The sequence below is a fragment of the Cydia pomonella genome, chromosome 13 (genome assembly GCF_033807575.1).
Source record: "Cydia pomonella isolate Wapato2018A chromosome 13, ilCydPomo1, whole genome shotgun sequence".
In the NCBI taxonomy this organism is placed as follows: Eukaryota; Metazoa; Arthropoda; class Insecta; order Lepidoptera; family Tortricidae; genus Cydia; species Cydia pomonella.
Genome location: NC_084715.1, coordinates 18,303,845 through 18,321,646, shown reverse-complemented (window position 1 = coordinate 18,321,646; position 17,802 = coordinate 18,303,845). Strand labels below are relative to the sequence as shown.

General features: G+C 36.4%; 2 protein-coding genes across 3 annotated transcripts in view; one reads left to right on the top strand and one right to left on the bottom strand.

The window, feature by feature from the left end:
* Positions 1 to 17,802, top strand: part of LOC133524477 (calmodulin-A-like) — a 356,565-nt gene that overhangs the window by 71,939 nt on the left and 266,824 nt on the right. The window lies entirely within an intron of this gene.
* Positions 11,480 to 16,432, bottom strand: LOC133524458 (alpha-(1,3)-fucosyltransferase C-like). The gene is made up of 3 exons (XM_061860494.1): positions 13,781 to 16,432; positions 12,616 to 12,708; positions 11,480 to 12,237 (listed from the first exon to the last, which is right to left on the bottom strand). Exons 1-3 carry the CDS (start codon positions 14,710 to 14,712, stop codon positions 12,057 to 12,059), a joined length of 1,206 nt encoding a protein of 401 aa, XP_061716478.1. The 5' UTR covers positions 14,713 to 16,432; the 3' UTR covers positions 11,480 to 12,056.

Below are 17,802 nucleotides of genomic sequence, written 5' to 3'. Positions count from 1 at the left end.
TCAATTTGCTTTACATAACGAGGATATCTCTCTGACAGGTTTTTGGGTTAAAGTTATGCTTATAGTGTGAGGGCAAATGAATGTTGCTTTATAAGTCGATATCGATAGACCTCAGATGTTGGATATTTATAATTTCAATAAGAATAAATGTAGTTGCCAAGCGGACCCCAGGCTCCCATGAGTCGTTGTAAAAACCGGGACAACGAGAGGAATACGAGAACATGTGTTCGATATGAATGAATTTATCGCTAAAAGGCTTTAAAAATCTCTTCCAGACTATTCGCGTTCTTATATCGAAACGTCATTAATCTCAATAAAGTTAGAAGCTAATGATATCTACAAACCATAATCAACTTACGTCTGCCAAAACATTACCTCCATTCCCGTACTCGGTTAACACAATTAGCTCAAAGTCCTTGGGCATACCGCAAGGAACGGAATTGCGGCCCCATTTCTATATTCTCACATCACTTTGACAAGCTCCCGTCTCTCAGTATTCCATAGGAGAATCAACCTACTTGCAAGTGCATAGAGTTTACTTTTAAATGGAATAAAAGAGATGTGAGGCATGGAAAGTAATGTTGTTGGAATGGCCGAACATATATCTTCTTTCTACCGTTTTGTGCGACAAATTATTTTGTGATAAAGTAGGTACATCCATCACGTGTGGGATGACAATGCTGATCAATATAACAACTACATTTACCTTTTATTAGGGTAATAAATATTGTTACATTATAATTCGATGCGTAAAAATACGCCATCATCGTATTTACTCTGCGCGTAACTCATTAATAAAATAAAATACATCATGTGTATGTAAATTGTACTTTACCTATTTTAAAATGATTTCATATATGTACGGTCAACCAATTTGATTCCTAGGCCACAATAGAACCATGCCATAATGACTTCTACGACAGTGCTTATTGAGGGATGCATGTCATGTATAGACTAGTTAAAGCGACAAGGTTCTATAGTGGCCTAGGATTCAAATTGGTTGACTGTACATGTCATGTTGCTCATATTGTTTACGCTTAAGGTGTCATTTGGATCGCGACTATAGCAGTTTTACTGTTTCGTTTAGGGATCGTGCGCGTTGGAGAGTCTGCCACCTTGTGGCCTGAATCGGAAACATAAACATCACTTGACACTTCACGCCAAAGCAAGTGCTGCTGTACTCATACGTTTTCTTGTGCAAAGTAGGTTCTGCCATCTCATTGGAAACATAAACTTAAATTTACACCTCGCTCCAAATATCTGACGTCTCCCGTGCTGCCCCCTACATTTTATCCACGCTCCCTATTCTAGTTGCATCGATGCGAACGATGAAACTGACACATCACTGTTAATTCCGTTGATGTCATTTCCGCATCGCGATAAGAACGTTTAATCCGTCACTCGGTATATCAAGGCAATTGTCAGTAACATGGCCCTGATGCAGTCGCTATCCAAATTTCACAATTATTTACAGTTATCTATTTTTTGCAAAGATAAGCGTTGGACGGCCTATCTTACGGCATAAGGAGTGCGCCAAGCGAGAATATGGGAGGAGCTTGCCGAGAACAGAGATACTTCACTGGCTCAGTGACCCAAACAGGATCTTGGCCTCTGACACAAGCGAGCGCCACTCTGCCTTATCCTGCGCCACTTCGCGCCAATTGGGTATTCCGAGGGCGAACAGGTCTCTTAGTAAGACGTTTTCCACCCGGGTGCCCCACATAGGTGCTCTTCTCACAGCACGATCCTCTCCCATCTTCTCTAGGCGACCGAGCCAGCGACAGAGATAAGTGAGGCAAACTGGTATTCGATATTGTTCGAAAAATATTCTGTCTTGGTTTTATTGATAATAATACTTTTAATTAGAACAGATTATATAATTAAAATTAAGTTGTTAATGTTATAATATCTACATCGATATCAAATAACATGTTTTACTTCTTAAAATAAAAATCAACATAGATTTCAACACAGCTCGCTTCATTGCTTGAATACTTTTGAATACTTAGTCCAAGAATGTCGATATCAAAGAAAGCTGATACTCCAGTCTTCTTACATGAAAAAATAATTACGCCACAGTTCGACAAACCTAGTTAGACGTGTCCAACAAGAAACAGAATCCAATCAAAGTTTTCTGCAGGTAATACGAGTATTATCTATGGATGAACTATAAGTACATTTGATTATTAAGTTCTGGGACGATCGAGCGCTCGAAATGGAAAAGTACCTATCTGAACTTGTAACATGAATTTTATTAGAAGATATCACCCCGAACAAGTGTATCTACTTTGTTGCGAGAAAATAGTGAGCAAATATGCATTTAATAATGAAAAAAAAAAGTTTAAACATTCTGCGAGTAAACTTCGAGGGTTCTTTTGTCTTTTGCTTTTAGGATTGGCACCAAGCAAGCCTTATGGTTCGGCTATGTTTGTTATCAATTTTTTGTACATTTACTAATGTTTTTTTTACATATTTATTTAATGTTCAAGAATATGAATGTCACTTTGGGCGTATTTAGCTTACATAATAAAGAATATTAAAAGTAAAAGTATGATTATCATCTTCCTCGCGTTTTCTTTTGCCACGGTTCACCTGCCTGCAGTCCGCTTCGCAACTAATCCAAAGAATTTTCGTAGGCGCTAGTTTTTACGAAAACGACTGCCATCTGACCTATTATTTTATTATGTGTATTATTATATAGTAGTGTTTCTACTTGAAATAAATACAAATTAAAAATATTTTCTGAAAATAATTTAATTTGTTCTAAAACTTCTAATAGTATTGATTGGCAGCGCCATCTCTCTCGCTAACTCAGTATCACCTGAGTTGATCCAATTAGAAGGTCGAACCATACTGTTTTACCTTAACAATATTAAACACGTTATCGAGGCAGTTGGTGACTAGATGGGCCCCTGAAACTGCTGTTGTAAAGACGACCAGGAGCAGGACCGGTGGGAGCGGCCCAGGGGTGTCGAGAGGTGTGCGCCGCTTTCTACCCAGTGGCTGTTAATTGCCACTGTGCCAACTCGTGTCTTATGCATCATTCACTTCCACCCCTGGAGCATTTAGCTCTAACGACTCCTCTCTGGACGCCCAGTGAAGGCAAGCCAGAGCTGAGAGTTCTGCGGGTCCCATTGGGGTCCACTCCGACCGACGAAGACACGCTGGAGACGGAGACCCTGACCGATTCTCGGGAACTATCGGGTCCGTGGGGTCGTTACTCCCCAAGAGCTCGCCACAAGCTGCCCTGCGGGCTTATTTTTATTATTTACCAGAATCGTTGGACAGAGCCCCTTTTGTCGTATCAGAGAGGCCCTGTTCTACGACAATATTTAGTTTGTAAATTGTCACGATAACACTAAAGGGTCTCGGGATAATGTTTTTACATCCGATCACTATCTTAAGAGTGTACTTACGTATTATCTTTGTCGTCCTTTATTATTAATATTATTATGTAAAGGATAAGGAAATATTTGGGTACTGACGGCATTCAGGCCAATTCAAACGTACACTTCTGAAATCAGAATGTCATATTAAAGAGGTCATATAGTTATCGTGCGTATCGCCCGCCCCAAAACATGTTCGGATAAGGACGAATGAAATGCGGCGTTTTCCATTAAATTCCAACTTTTTCACACCTCTTTTTGCTAACGTCATAAGACACGACTGACACGACTGAGCGGTTACTATAATATGGCAAGAGGGGCGGGATGAAATGGCGTCAATCATTGTATTGCTAGTGATGTAAAATTACTGCTATTTTGGTAGCAATTGCGATCATACGATCTTAACCTCCAACCGATCTTACCCGGGTATACTTTACAGTCTAATAGTTCTACATATAATGACATGTCTCTTTCTTTTATAGAAAATATTTATTATCTATATATATATAGTTATATTTTTGATGCGTAGTCTGATCTACTACTTTTGATGCTGACTGTACGTTCCCTGGTAATTATTTAGATTGATACAGTCACTGACATATAATATGTACTAGACAGGCTATCGAGAACAAATTGTGTCCGCCATTTTCGGCGTTTGACGTCTGTCACTAAGCTAAGGAATAAGCGTAGCTAGCCAGAGGCGAAACTGTTATGACGACTGTTCATTTTCTGCCTGCATAGGCACTGTAAAGAATCTAGATAAATGTATTTTCAACACACTTGCTCAAAACGACGTTTTTATTCCACCGATTGGCTCATAATCCTAGATATTAAACACGCGTGCTTTTTCAGTATATTACAACACTTGGGCTTGTTCATTACATTATCAGAAAAAAATGATATTAGAAACCTAAGTATCATTTTTGAAGACCTATCCATAGATACCCCACACGTATGGGTTTGATGAAAAAAATTTTTTTTTAAATTTTATGACGTATTAAAAATTACTTACTAGATCTCGTTCAAGTTCAAACCAATTTTCGGTGCAATTTTGTTTGAAGTTTGCAAATATATTATATGTCATATATTTGTTGTAGGTCATATACCATTACATGTATATTGTAGGTTATAAGTAAAATAAATACCTTTTCTATTTTAATTTTTTTTGGTGACTCTTTGTACAGTACGAATGTCTACCGTCTCCAATTCTCCCTCAATTGCTCAAAAGTTAACTGAAAGAGATCCCTTAAAGAGTTAAGTTCGCCTTTGTACAAATGATGAGTGTTTTATTTCCTGTTTTGTTTTCATTTTTGTACAATAAAGCGTTTTAACTACTACTACTACTTCAATGGAAACAGTGTAATTCATTGGATTAAGAGGAATCTTATAACTTGATTGAAAAATGTTTATATTTTAGAGGTGAGATATCCTTATATGTATAGTTTTTAGGGTTCCGTGGTCAACAGAGTTCTGTACCCCTAGTGTAAGTTTTATCGACATCATAACGTGACAAACGCGTTTGCGTTAAGTGTCATTTTGTATAGGATTTTGAGTTTCCAAAACGTCCCGCTTGGCGCGCTCTTTCTAAATCACATACAAAATGAGACTAAACGCAAACGCGTACGTCACGTTTCGAAATTGAATTTATTTACACTAGGGGTACTGAATTATAGAGGTTAGTTATGTTTTGCCATGTTTGTCTGTCTGTCCTTCTGTCCGTCCGTGGATTTGCTCCGTACGGTTAGTGCTAGAAAGATGAAATTTGGCAGACAAAGTCGTAAAATAAAAAGGAGAAAAAAAATTCTTTGGGTAGGTCCCGTACACGAAAAGTGGGTATGTTTTTTTACAAAACTACTAGGGGTCTTCAAGAACCATTTTTTAGGAAAAAATCGGCCCGAGAAAATTCCCCTCCCCCCCCGTCTATTACACTAAGCATGGCCCAACATTCTCTAGGCCAGTTTTAACTTCCTCTTTTGATGCATATGACTTTCTAATCCCATAATGTAGTTCAAGATATAAACTAGTATATAATAATAAATACCATTTCCAATACATAGATTTTTTTTGCAAAGTTCACGCAACAAAAAGAAAATTACCGCACAGTAAAAACTCTCACAACATCAAAAGCATTCTGCTAAAAAGGTTTGATAGATGATAGCCTTTTATGTACATGTAAGTACACAAGTTACTCTAAACTTGGTATAATAAACCCACGCACCGTAGGCGGTAAGTGAATTCTACTCGTAAAACCCATAACTGCTTATAATAGTGTATGGTTTCAGTGGCGAGCAAGTGCGATTAAGTGCCTCCGCTGCCTTGCGCGGGTGAACAGAGAGGACGAACATCTATTAAAATATAGTATGAGCAACGCTTATTATTATTAATTGTATGACATGCACAGTTGAGGAACAATCAGAGTATAGCCTTGAGGTTGTCATGCCATACCTGGTCAGGAGTGACGGAGACCAAATCTTCAGCTGGTCCAGAATAAGAATGAAAGGGGCAGCGAGGGATGATATGTTCAGTGGTTTTCTCTTCCTCACCGCACTCTCAGAGTGGAGAAATCTTTCAGCCCCATTTGTAGGTTAAGAGAGTTGCAACAGCCATGTTCATTCCTCAACCTGTTCAGGCGACACCAAAGTTTGCGGGGGAGATCAAACTCTTTTAATTTTTGTGTCGAGTCGGTTATAAGGGTGAATTTTCCGGCCGTGTCAGCTGACGATTCTACCTTCCACCTATCTGAGATGCTGAAATTCTTCAAGTTTTGGGCTGTAGCGCAGAGTGGATTCCAGGATTTTAGTAGCTGAGTGGGTGGATGCCAAAACTGTAAGCTGGCAGAGCAGGGTTCTTAGTGATTTTCTCAGTTTCCCCCTTCAGTGCCTTGAGCCGTCGAAGATGAGGCGGGGCAATGTGGCATAGTGACGGTAACCAGTGGACGGGTGTAGATCTGATGGAACCAGAGATGCAGCGCATAGTCTCGTTTAATTTTACGTCTACTTTATGGGTATGTTAGCCACACTAGAGCACAGTATTCTGCCGCCGAGTAGACGAGAGCGATATTCTGTGTCTAGTTCTAACTTCTAATATAAATACTCTTCTTTTGATTTTATGCTATACTCCCTTTACCAACCTTTACCACTAGTATTTTGACAGTATCTATTTCCACTCAAGCCTTATTCACTACGGAACCCTAAAACTTCCTTTTAACGCGGAGGGAGCGTATTGTATAATGCCCAGAAAATTACCTTAAACGATGAAACTTTGGAGACAAGATATGCCCCAATTTTCACCTTCTTACACGTACAGGTGCTTATGAACTTCGGTAATTTATCGGGGCTGTAATGCTGACGCATCGTTATAGTATATTACTATAACCCTTTACGACGGTTCGATATAATCCTGCAAATTACTTTTAAAAAATCCTGCCCTCAAGTAAATTGTCTTTTCGAGCTCAGACCTATTCCGATCGAATCTGCAGACATTAGCGACACGTTTCAGTACCAAATACCGCAGGTCAGTAGGATCAGTCTGTCACGAGACTGCTTTGAAGATGGTGGCATTTTTTGATGGGAGTAGTGGCACACGTAAGTTCTTAATTTTGTATAATTTTGGTATCAAACTTGTTATTTAATACTTAATTATTACTGTAAAAGAGTTATGTGTGTTTATTTAGCACAAATTAGAGTAACAATAAGTTATTAAGGGGAAACTACATGCTCGTAAAAAAGAAGTGCACGAATTTGTGGGTTCGGCTGTAGCCCGTAAATCGATGGTCATAACTATTTGCAAGTTTTTGTCTATCCGGCTTCTGCGCAGAAAATCAAATCAAAAGAGATAGTCATATTTTTGATAGTTTTATAACACTTTTCGTTTTGTAATGTTAGGTTTGGGTTTTTTGAAGCGTCCATTAAGAGGCAAAAAAAATCTTGAAATTTTGTGCAATAATGATACGAGTATATCACATATTGAGGAATTATACGATGACCTCGAAGAATTCCCTTATTCGCTTTTTGAATGGATTGAAAACGAAATCAAAGATTCAACGACGAATACGATGAATTGACAAGCTTCGATAAGTCAGATCGTGGAATATAGAATTTGTGCTTAATTATAAAGTAGCTAAAACCAAGTTTGGCTCTGATATGAGGTATGTCACTGGGATTAGATCCAGCTGTTATTTTACACTTAACTTGAAGTCATAATATAGACAGCTACTTTAGGACGCCAAAGTAGTTGTTTATATCATCATAATTATAATCTTTACAAATATATAACTTATGGAAAAACTCAACGCAGTTTACACAGCATGGGTAAAGTAATGATGAATCGAATTCCTGACAGATCGAGTTTGACATTCAAAGGCGACAATGCTATGAGATGTACCTAAAGAGAGTCTGCTGATGGTGACAGACCCAGTGTCACTAGTTAGGAGGAAAGACAACAAATATGTTTTCCTACTGTCTAACTGCTCGGGAACGATCAGCATTAAGGTTGTCAAGAGATGGGAGATAAAGATTCGGTCATACGTGTATGTTACAGCTTCAGAAATAGTTATGAACTAATAAACCCTTAGGAGGCGTTGATATACCTTTTTTTAAACAAGGAGATGGACACTGAAACTAAATTCTTTGTTTCTTTTTACATGTGAATGAATTAATATTCATTTTATGGATATTAGCTTGGTGAGTGCATGAAATGGAGGGCATACTAAATTGATTGTGATACCATAAGCCGTCCTAGGTGCGACATACTGGATTAATCGATTTTCGCTTCAAAATCTTAGAAATGTTGGTTAAACCACCAAGAAAATGACGTAATGAAGTATGTCTGAGACGTCTGAGTGATGTTTCAGATGATGCTACAATTTGACGATACCAAATCTCCAAGAGACCGCCAATTTCAGACTGCTTCAGGCTGCTTCAGCAGGGCTATTACTCGTTGTATTAAATGCAACGTGTTCGTTACACGTCAAAATAATTTTATTAAGCATTTCCTTTAGATGTAGTTGAATTGAGAGTACTTTACAATTGTTGATTATTGTTTTTAATCATTATTTAATCGTTAAGATGTTGATTCTTAAAGAAAATTGTGATAATAATGTAAATTGAATACAGATTACTTCTGCTACATGTATGTGCAACATACACATGCTTTGTTCTGTAAAATGTTGCGTTTTAGTCATATTATTTTACAAAACTAAATGAATTTGCACGTTCGTGCATTTCCAGATAGTTCCTGAACGTCACTTTCGTGCACGCGATTTATTTTATGATAAAGGACACTAGGATTTTTTAAAACATTTTATACGCGTGTTTTATAACAATTGAAAATGGTTCACATGCATTTTTTAGGAATCTTTGTAAAATATTTTTCCCGGCCGTAAAGGGATAAAAGCCGGGAAACGAAGGATTACAGGCCAAGTAGATATAGACGGATAGGGATACGCGGGCGGCAACCGCGTTTCTCGCCGAGATTTATATAGTGCTTTTCTGCAATTTGCAATGAAATAACAATAATAATATGATGCAGAAATCTGTAATCTTAGACACGGCGCGTATAGTACGTCGGTTCCTCTCTCTGCGGCCCTGATCACCGGCAGCTTGGGGCCTGCCCCGCTGCTGGCGGCACCCTAGGTTAGGTTTTTTATAATATGTTTATATGTTTTTGTATTGTTTTGGTACGTGTTTTGTATTTTACTTTTATATTCATGTTATAAAAACCTAACATAAGAAGGGGAAAAAAAAATAAAAAAAAATAAAGCAAAAAAAAAAATACTTAATTTGTTTTATTCCTAGGTTTACACACTTAAAAAAAATTACGAATCTACTACTATTTGATGTATGGAAGGTAGAGGCAAGGAATAGAATCCCCATAGGCAGAACTGTTGCAAAAGTGTCCAGCTGTCAGCTATAAATAATAGTTCCAAATCTCTCCAGAGTAGCGCTAGAGTAGCTAAGAACCTAGGCGTTATTGTCGGAGGGAAGTGCGCTGTCAATGATTACATTTTTTTTTCAAGTATTCTAGTTATTGTAGCGCCATCGCCACCTATTTATGGTTTTTTGTCGCACATTCTTCGTACATGGAGTTTCTATTCCTTAACTCTACCTTCCATAAATTGATGGTTGATTGATGTCAAGACGTTGTGTCACAATTTGACGTTTAAAAACAAACTTTGCTTAAACTTTTACCTAGGTGTGTAAGGCTGTATGAAATTCCTTTACATATCATCATCAGATACGTAGTATTTCTGGACCTGATTTGAAGTAAGTTATGTTATGGCAACATTAAATTGCAAGTTTGAAAAAAAAAAAAGAAATGAAGTCAATGCCATGAATAACCAGTTAACCAAACAATACATTCATGAGTTTTCTAATTACTGAGGTAAATCGAGATACCTGACGCCAAACCGAATTCGCCAATTCTACAGAACTCGATGCATACGGTGAAAAACCGTAATCACACCCATTTCCTCTTCGCCATCCGGCAACTAACTGAGTAAATAAGTAATATATGCACGAGCGATGGAAGTGTGTTATTTCCGGCAAATCGGAAGCCCGTATAATATGCAAATTTATGGCGTAGGCTGACAAACATCGTATATTTACGATCAAATGGCTAATGGTTCCTTATTGAGTTGACATATTTTTTGCAATCGCATGTACGACGGATGTTTTTAGGCCAAATCGAACGTAGGTATACTGACATAAATAGGGCTAAGATGGTCGGATCTTTATCATTTGTCACCATGCCTGTCACATTCTAACAAGTATGTAAGCGCGAAAGTGACGGACATAGTGACAAGTGATAAACATGGAACCATGCTGCTACTGCAGAATGATATTTGAATCATGAAAATTAGTTATCGTGCATTACTGTTTTACTTGGCCGTACATGTGGCGCGGGTGACACGCACGATAACTAAATAACATGATTTAAATATCAGTCTGATGTCAGCGGCTACGTTCGAATTGGCCTGTTTATCGAGTTCCGTAATATATTATTAGCAGACCTCGGACAGGGTGAGCTGTTTTAAGAGTTTGCATAATATGGACATACCTACGTAGTCATTCAATGGCAGATGTGATGTAATTGAATAACGAATTAAATTATTCTATTTAGATCTTTACATAACTAGCAAAACAAATTAATTGTATAGCAAGCCTCTTTAAATGATAAGCATATTATTTTATAAGCTGGTCTTCGTCTGCTTCTGTCAGTCAGAAATTAGAAGACGTCATAGCTAGAAACCCAGACTTAGATCTGTTTAGGGACTATGCTGAAAAAATTTCGGAAGGAACAGATGTGGACGGTATTTTAATGTACAACTTCACTCCGCTCACTTCAGTGGAAGTAGAAAGGTCTTTTTCCATCTATAAGTGGATATTAAACTCAAGAAGAAGTGCGTTGAAAATTGAAAATCTAGAAAAAATTATAGTTCTTTATTACAATAACCAATAACAAAGAAAAATTTTAATAAATAAATAATACTTACTCGTTTTGTACATAATGCACTGTCATTTTTGTTTAATTATTATTCATGAATTCTTTTTAATATTTCATCTTGAGGCATATCTATATTAACATCTACACTTGACATTAATGACGTAAAAATGGCTCACTCTGTCCGAGGTCTGATTATTAGTAAAAGCTCCGTAAAAATTACCTTACAAAAATACTGACTTGCACAACAGAATGCCGTTTTGTGAAATTATTTTTTAGATAATGTAAGGTATTTTATTTGCTCTTCTTCTGCCTCACATTGTCCCGACATTTTTTTATTATTTTTTTAGTTCGCTTGTCAATAAATCCCTAGAATTGGCGTCGGCACTAGTTTTTACGAAAGCGACTGCCATCTCACCCTCCAACCCAAAGGGTAAACTAGGCCTTATTGGGATTATTCCGGTTTTCTCGTGATGTTTTCCTTCACCGAAAAGTGACTGATGATATTTCGTACATAAGTCCCAAAAAACTCATTGGTACGAGCCGGGGTTTGAACCCACGACCTCCGGGTTGCAATTGCAAGTCGCACGCACTTACCGCTAGGCCATAACTGCTATCAGTGCTTCTAAGGTATTTTTTTTGCTAATTGCTTTAATAGCATCCTTTTGCAAAATGCTATTTACACATTTATAGAAGACAGTATATTAATAAAAAAATTATTTTCATGAGAATAAATATTTAAAATACAAATACTTAGGTGAATATAATTCTTACAAAATGTTATTTGATATTTTGCACCAACAAAAAGACGTAACGCATTTTTTAGTTACATCTCTGTAACTGTCAAACATAACACCTCAAACATGGTGTACTAATTAAATATAATATTAATAAGTCAATTTCAAGGAAAACAATAAAAACTTACCTACCTACTGTGTGTGCGTGTTTATTCACTACCATAAAATGTGCTTACTTTGCTCCTCACACGCGGCCCTATTCGAACTTTAAGATATGTCAAAAATTTCCTAAAAATACGATGTGGCTTGGGTATGTCAGTGTCAAAAGTAATGTTTTCGTTTGAAAAAAACGTCTCTTTTGACACTGACATATATAATTCACATAGTATCTTTGGCAGATATTAGACGTATCCTAAAACTTTAATCAGGCCGACAGTAATTGAGCTCCAACTGTTTTTACATTTTACAATTTACAACTACCCACCCATAAACCCTATTCAAAGCATTTCCATGGAACGTTCCACCAACTTCTAAAATCCTTATACACGGTTTCCTTTTTTACAAGATTTTCGTCGTTAAGCATTGCACACGTTATGCACTGGTCATCAGAATCGGGCGACTCTTCTCTATCGTGGTAGGAATAATGGTTTCGCCATTTGAAGAAATTGTAGTATCTGCAATTTTTTAATATTTAAATTAATAGTTAATTAAATACACAATTACGCTCATGACTCTCATTATGAGATATACCCACCCAGAAACATATAAGTGCTGTATAAAGGTTAAGTATCAGTTATCTGCCGAAATAATTGTTGACAAAAGTCTGACTAGCCATATAATAAAACCATTACTTATATGCACATAACCTGTTAACAATATTGATCATATGAATGACACCTATGGTAAAAAAATATATGTATAAACTACTAAATGAATGACGACCATCTACTTACCATCTTACTAAACTTTTCAGAGAACTACGAGTACTATTTATCTACATGGCTATAATAATATATATAGCTAAATAAGTTAATAATGGGACATTTAAGTACCTGTCTTTGTCTTTTATTATATCATTCATTTGTTTCGCCAAATCAGATACCTTTAGTTTACGAGCATGCAAATAAATACCATCTGGCATGAATCTGAAACATTCAACACCCACAAATATTAAATATCTCTTTTATTTAAAATTAATGTAATGGTACAATATTGCAACAATCGACCCAGTACCACGGCTACATGGTTATAGTTAGTACAGCGGCTAGAGGGCCTCATACACTATTCGATGTGACAGGACCGTTTACTACCGACGAAATAAAGACTTGTCACTTTCTAAGAGTGTGGGGGATAACTGTGACGTCACCAAGATGGCGATCCCGGGTTTCAAATTTTAAATAATTAGTCGGCAAGTTCTTATCAGATTTCTAAAAATGAGGTGTCTTATGAAAGCTAATAAAATGAAGAAATAAACATGCTATATAACTAAAAGTGTAATTTAATCAATTAACTTCTTATTTACAAAAAACCGAAAACATTACATTTGTGATTTTTTTCTCACCCAAAAAACACAATGAAGACAGCCACTTAGATAAAAAATATATATTTCATAAATAATATAGATACATAAATAAGCTATATATTACTTCTTGAATTTTGTGAATCAGATACCTAATAAATAAGTAAACTACGATGATTTTTACCTCGAGCGCGGCGCATTGCATGGTGCGCGCTCGTTCCCTTGCAGGCGCGACTGAGAACGCTTTACTTAGTGTAGATCAAAAACTGCTTAGCACTTTTAGACAAATGTTACACTATAAGAAAGATGAAGATTTGATCAGAACTTGCTGACTAATTTTTTAAAATTTGAAACCCGGGACCGCCATCTTTGTGACTTCACAGTTATCCCCCCCACACTCTTAGAAAGTGACAAGTCTTTATTTCGTACCCAGTAAAGTCTATCAAACACAACGATACCACTTGTCAGTAGTAAACTGTTCAGTCACATCAACTTTGTAAATAGGTGACTTTTTCCAGATTGGCCGCCCCTCTAAGTAAGCTCAATCAAGTTTTAGGTGTGGTTACATATCAATACACAGAAAATATTTATAAGCAACACTCAAATATCCTTACGGGGATTTGACCCCAATATTCTGCTTTATCACACAACTAACTTATTTCGAAAGCAGTATTCGGTAACATTTTAGAGAAATTTACCGTGTGTAGTTAGCGCCTCCGAAAACCACCGGCACTGCGTAATTCTGAAGTGCCGTCAGCAATTTCTCGGTCACGTAGTCTTCGCTAAAGGAATTCTCAAAAGAGAGATAAAAATAGTACTCCTCTTGGATCAATTTCAAGCACTCTTTCATTTTTGCCAATGGGCATTGTTTCGAAGCCCAATGACATGCTCCGAAAATATCTATCTCCAAACCATATTTACTTAATTGACGTTGTAACCTACGGACGATTTTTTCTCTTTTACTTAAACTATTACAGTTCGAAACAAACCAGGCAGCAGTCTTGTTTTTCTTCTCTAACATCTTTTTTGTTTTTGTATCAATTGGTTGCATCGAATCTAATTTCATCCAGTGCATAATTTGATTTGGACCAATTATGTCGCCAGCGATATTTCTAATAGTTATGTATCCGTAAGGTTCATCAGAATCTAACCTGTAAGTCCAAGTCCAATTGAAATAACCATCATATCTCCTGTTACAAATCGGATAGTATTCCGAGGACTCCACGCTGACAAATATATACTTTTGATGAGGACTGCGTTCGCTTGGGCCGGGAATAAATGTATGACTCCACATTTCCATAGCATTATACACAACTGCATCGAATTGTGAGGTGTTCGGAAAAAACGATCTATTTGCGGTTACGTAGCAATTATTGATTTTACATTTTCTCCTGATATACTCATTTTGGCCTGGACCCCAATATTTCAATGGCCAATGGTTTGGACTTGTCCATTCCAATATATATTTCATCTCTTTTTGTTTATGTAATGCGTTGGTTGTATTATTATAATTTGACATGATTTGTAGCTGTAAAACACTTCTAGTGAAATCCCACTGATACAATAACAACAGTATGATACATCCTAACATTGCTATACACAACCATATTCGTTTTGACGTTAACTTCATGTTTGTATTACAAAGAAAATCCCATGAAATACTTAAAACCAGTCATCTTATTCTCAACAAAAACATTTATATTTGTAACTAGGGTATATAGTGCGGATTTGTACGTACTAATTCAGATGAAACTGAAGTGGTTCTTCGCAATTTGTCAATTGTCATCTAATCAAGGTGAAGGTTGATACTTCACCTTGATTAGAAAAATATATATATTTATTTTTAAATGTTACCAGCCTTTTAGTACCCTTTGATTTTATAAAAATAGATTGCAAATATTATCGGAATTAAATCTTAAGTTAAAATAAAAACAGCTGATCTTTATCTACTCTACATTGTTGGTGTTGGTTCATTCATCTAAACTAAGATTATTTTAATTTAAAATATATAGTTCACTATATCATCGACTATCGAATTGAAAATAACAAAACATGTTTAAATTCTCTTCCATAGTATTTAAATAAAATAACTTTTGCATCTGTAATTATCATTAACCGTTTTTTTTCAGGTATATTCTGAAAAAGAACAAAAAATATTTCCGAAAAGCCAATCCCATAAAACTTCAAACATATTGACTGGCATACTTCTTTTGCTAATAAACAATTACTGACTACAACAATAATTTACGGCAATTTAATGATAATTATATTACCTCTATTAACTGATAAGCACTTTCAATTAAAAAAGGCTCAATCACGAAAGTAAACACGAAAGTAAATAAATAAGTAGACATAAAGTACTCACTCCATATATCAGGTTTCTTACCAAAACGCTGCTTAATTTCAAAGACGACGTCTAGCGTCGAGTAGCGGATTTATCAGTACCGCTACTTGACACTAGATGTCGCGAGTGTCGCGACTGACGAAAAGTGCTCATCAACTTACAGCTAATATTATAAGCAGAAGGAGTTAAAAATAGAGTTTCGGTTAATCCGGTTATAATATTAGCTGAAATTGTTGAGCATTACACCTATCATTCTTCGCAACGTCTATTGTCTAATAGCAGTCATGATAAATCCGCTACTAGACGCTAGATGTCGACTACGAATATAAGCAGCTTTAGGTAAGAAAACTGATGTATGGAGTGCGCACTCTATGCTTACTTATTTCTGTATGTCTGCTGAATAGAAATTACTTCCTAAATTCCTACTTAATTAATTTTTGGTCTTGATATAATACAAATGCTACTACACTCGACTCGTTAAAATCACGCATGACACGCTTAGATATGAATAATTGTAGATTGACTGTGTTAACATTGCTGGATTTTTGCAAAGCCTTTGACACTGCTGATTTTGATAAACATCTGGCCGTTTTTGTGCTTGCTTATCATTGTTATTCCCTTGGTTTTTAAGTGGTTCCATAGGTATTAAACTTATCAGCAGCGTATAAAGTTGGAGGCCTCTCGTTTTACTTGGATTCGCTAGCTGGTGTATCGCAGGGCGGTGTACTGTCTCCACTTTTGTTTTCCATTTTCTTCAACTTCAAACTCGGTGTGTTAATACAAAAAAATATAACTACATGTTGACAATTAACCATTGGTGAAGCAACTCTGAGTAACGTGGGACTCGAACCCACATCTTTGGATTGCCAGTCCAACCAGAGTTGATCACAGTTATTTCGTTGCGATTGACATCTGTGTATTATACAACTTATAAATTATATAGGTTCTTTGTGAGAGTCCGACTCGAAATAAGCCGTTTTTTTGCTCAATATGAAACCTTCCTCTCTTCTTGGCCTCGTAATTACAAAAAGGGTGAATGGAAACTTGATCACACAATCAAGATAAACTGTTTTAATAGGAATATTCAATATTATATTATAGATACTGCATATAGCACTATTTAAAATACTATGTATAGTGGTATATATGACCCTGAAGTACCAAGGACACAAATGACTTTACTATTTGTTTGAAGGTTATTACTTCGGCGTCATTCTAATTTCTATTAGATAAAGTTTTACCTCCTTATTCATAAAACTTTACGGGCCTGATTTAGTTAAATAATGTTTTATTCCTTTCTTACAAATACATTAGTCAAAATGACAGATAAAGACAAACGATTTATAGCAAATTAAGGCCAGTAACGCGTTTAAGAATAACGCCATTAAAGTGTAAGTTTTTATCAAAGAGAATGGAAAATGGATACAATTTTGTTATATAAATAGCATATGAATATTATGAAAACATTAAACAAATATTTTATACCACAGTATGAACATGGATTGGGACTTAAATATTAATATCATATCAATGTCGTATTATTTATTTTCTTAAATGTAAGAGCCTCGGTAGAGAGGACCATTTTGTACCATTTGGCATCGAAACTCCAGATCCATGGGATTCCAGCGCGCACAAGTTTTTTTGTAGAAATCGCGAAACGTCCGGTTGACGTGACGTACACAATTTCAAATTGGGCTCCCATCATGGGGTAATATTCCCGGGAACGTTTCGGGGAATAATCCCACCTAGGGAATTTTCTCGGGAACGGCAAATCACTAGTTACCGTAAACCCGTATAAGGGGTTGGACCAAGTCCTAACGGAAAATTGGTTTTAATAAGTGTGATTTAAAACGCGGTAACACTGAGGCGATACCTACAGAATAGTACATTACGATACAAGTGCGAAAAATAGGAAATTCGAAACGAGTGGCGATAAATTAAAACACGACCGAAGGGAGTGTTTTAAATCGACACGAGTTGCGAATTACCAATTCGCACATGTATCGTACAACGTTTTACAGTACATATGGCCCTTTAAATGTTCGACACAGTAACATAATATGCTACTTCTCGCACTAGTGCTATAAAGTAGCCCCATATGTACTGTAAAACAAGTTTTAACTAGACAAAACGCGTTTTCACTGAAAACGAGTTTTTACAGTAACATATACACAAACTGCTTAATTCGCATTGAAGTAACGTGAATTAATTAAACGCAATGTATGTAGAATTGATGAACCAACAACGGCCAAGAGAAATGGCCCCAGCTACCTTAATCCGTGTAGCAACCAACATAATTGAATTATTCATGTAGGAGCTGATCCAATTAGAAACATCGACAGGAAAACAGCGGCATAAGCACATAGTGTAAGGTGT

Coding starts and splice junctions, on each gene's coding strand:
- LOC133524458 (XM_061860494.1), bottom strand. CDS start 14,712: ATGAAGTTAACGTCAAAACGAATATGGTTGTGTATAGCAATGTTAGGA. Junction 12,709..13,780: donor GGAGGCGCTAACTACACACG/GTAAATTTCTCT, acceptor TGAATGTTTCAG/ATTCATGCCAGATGGTATTT. Junction 12,238..12,615: donor ATAATAAAAGACAAAGACAG/GTACTTAAATGT, acceptor AAAAAATTGCAG/ATACTACAATTTCTTCAAAT.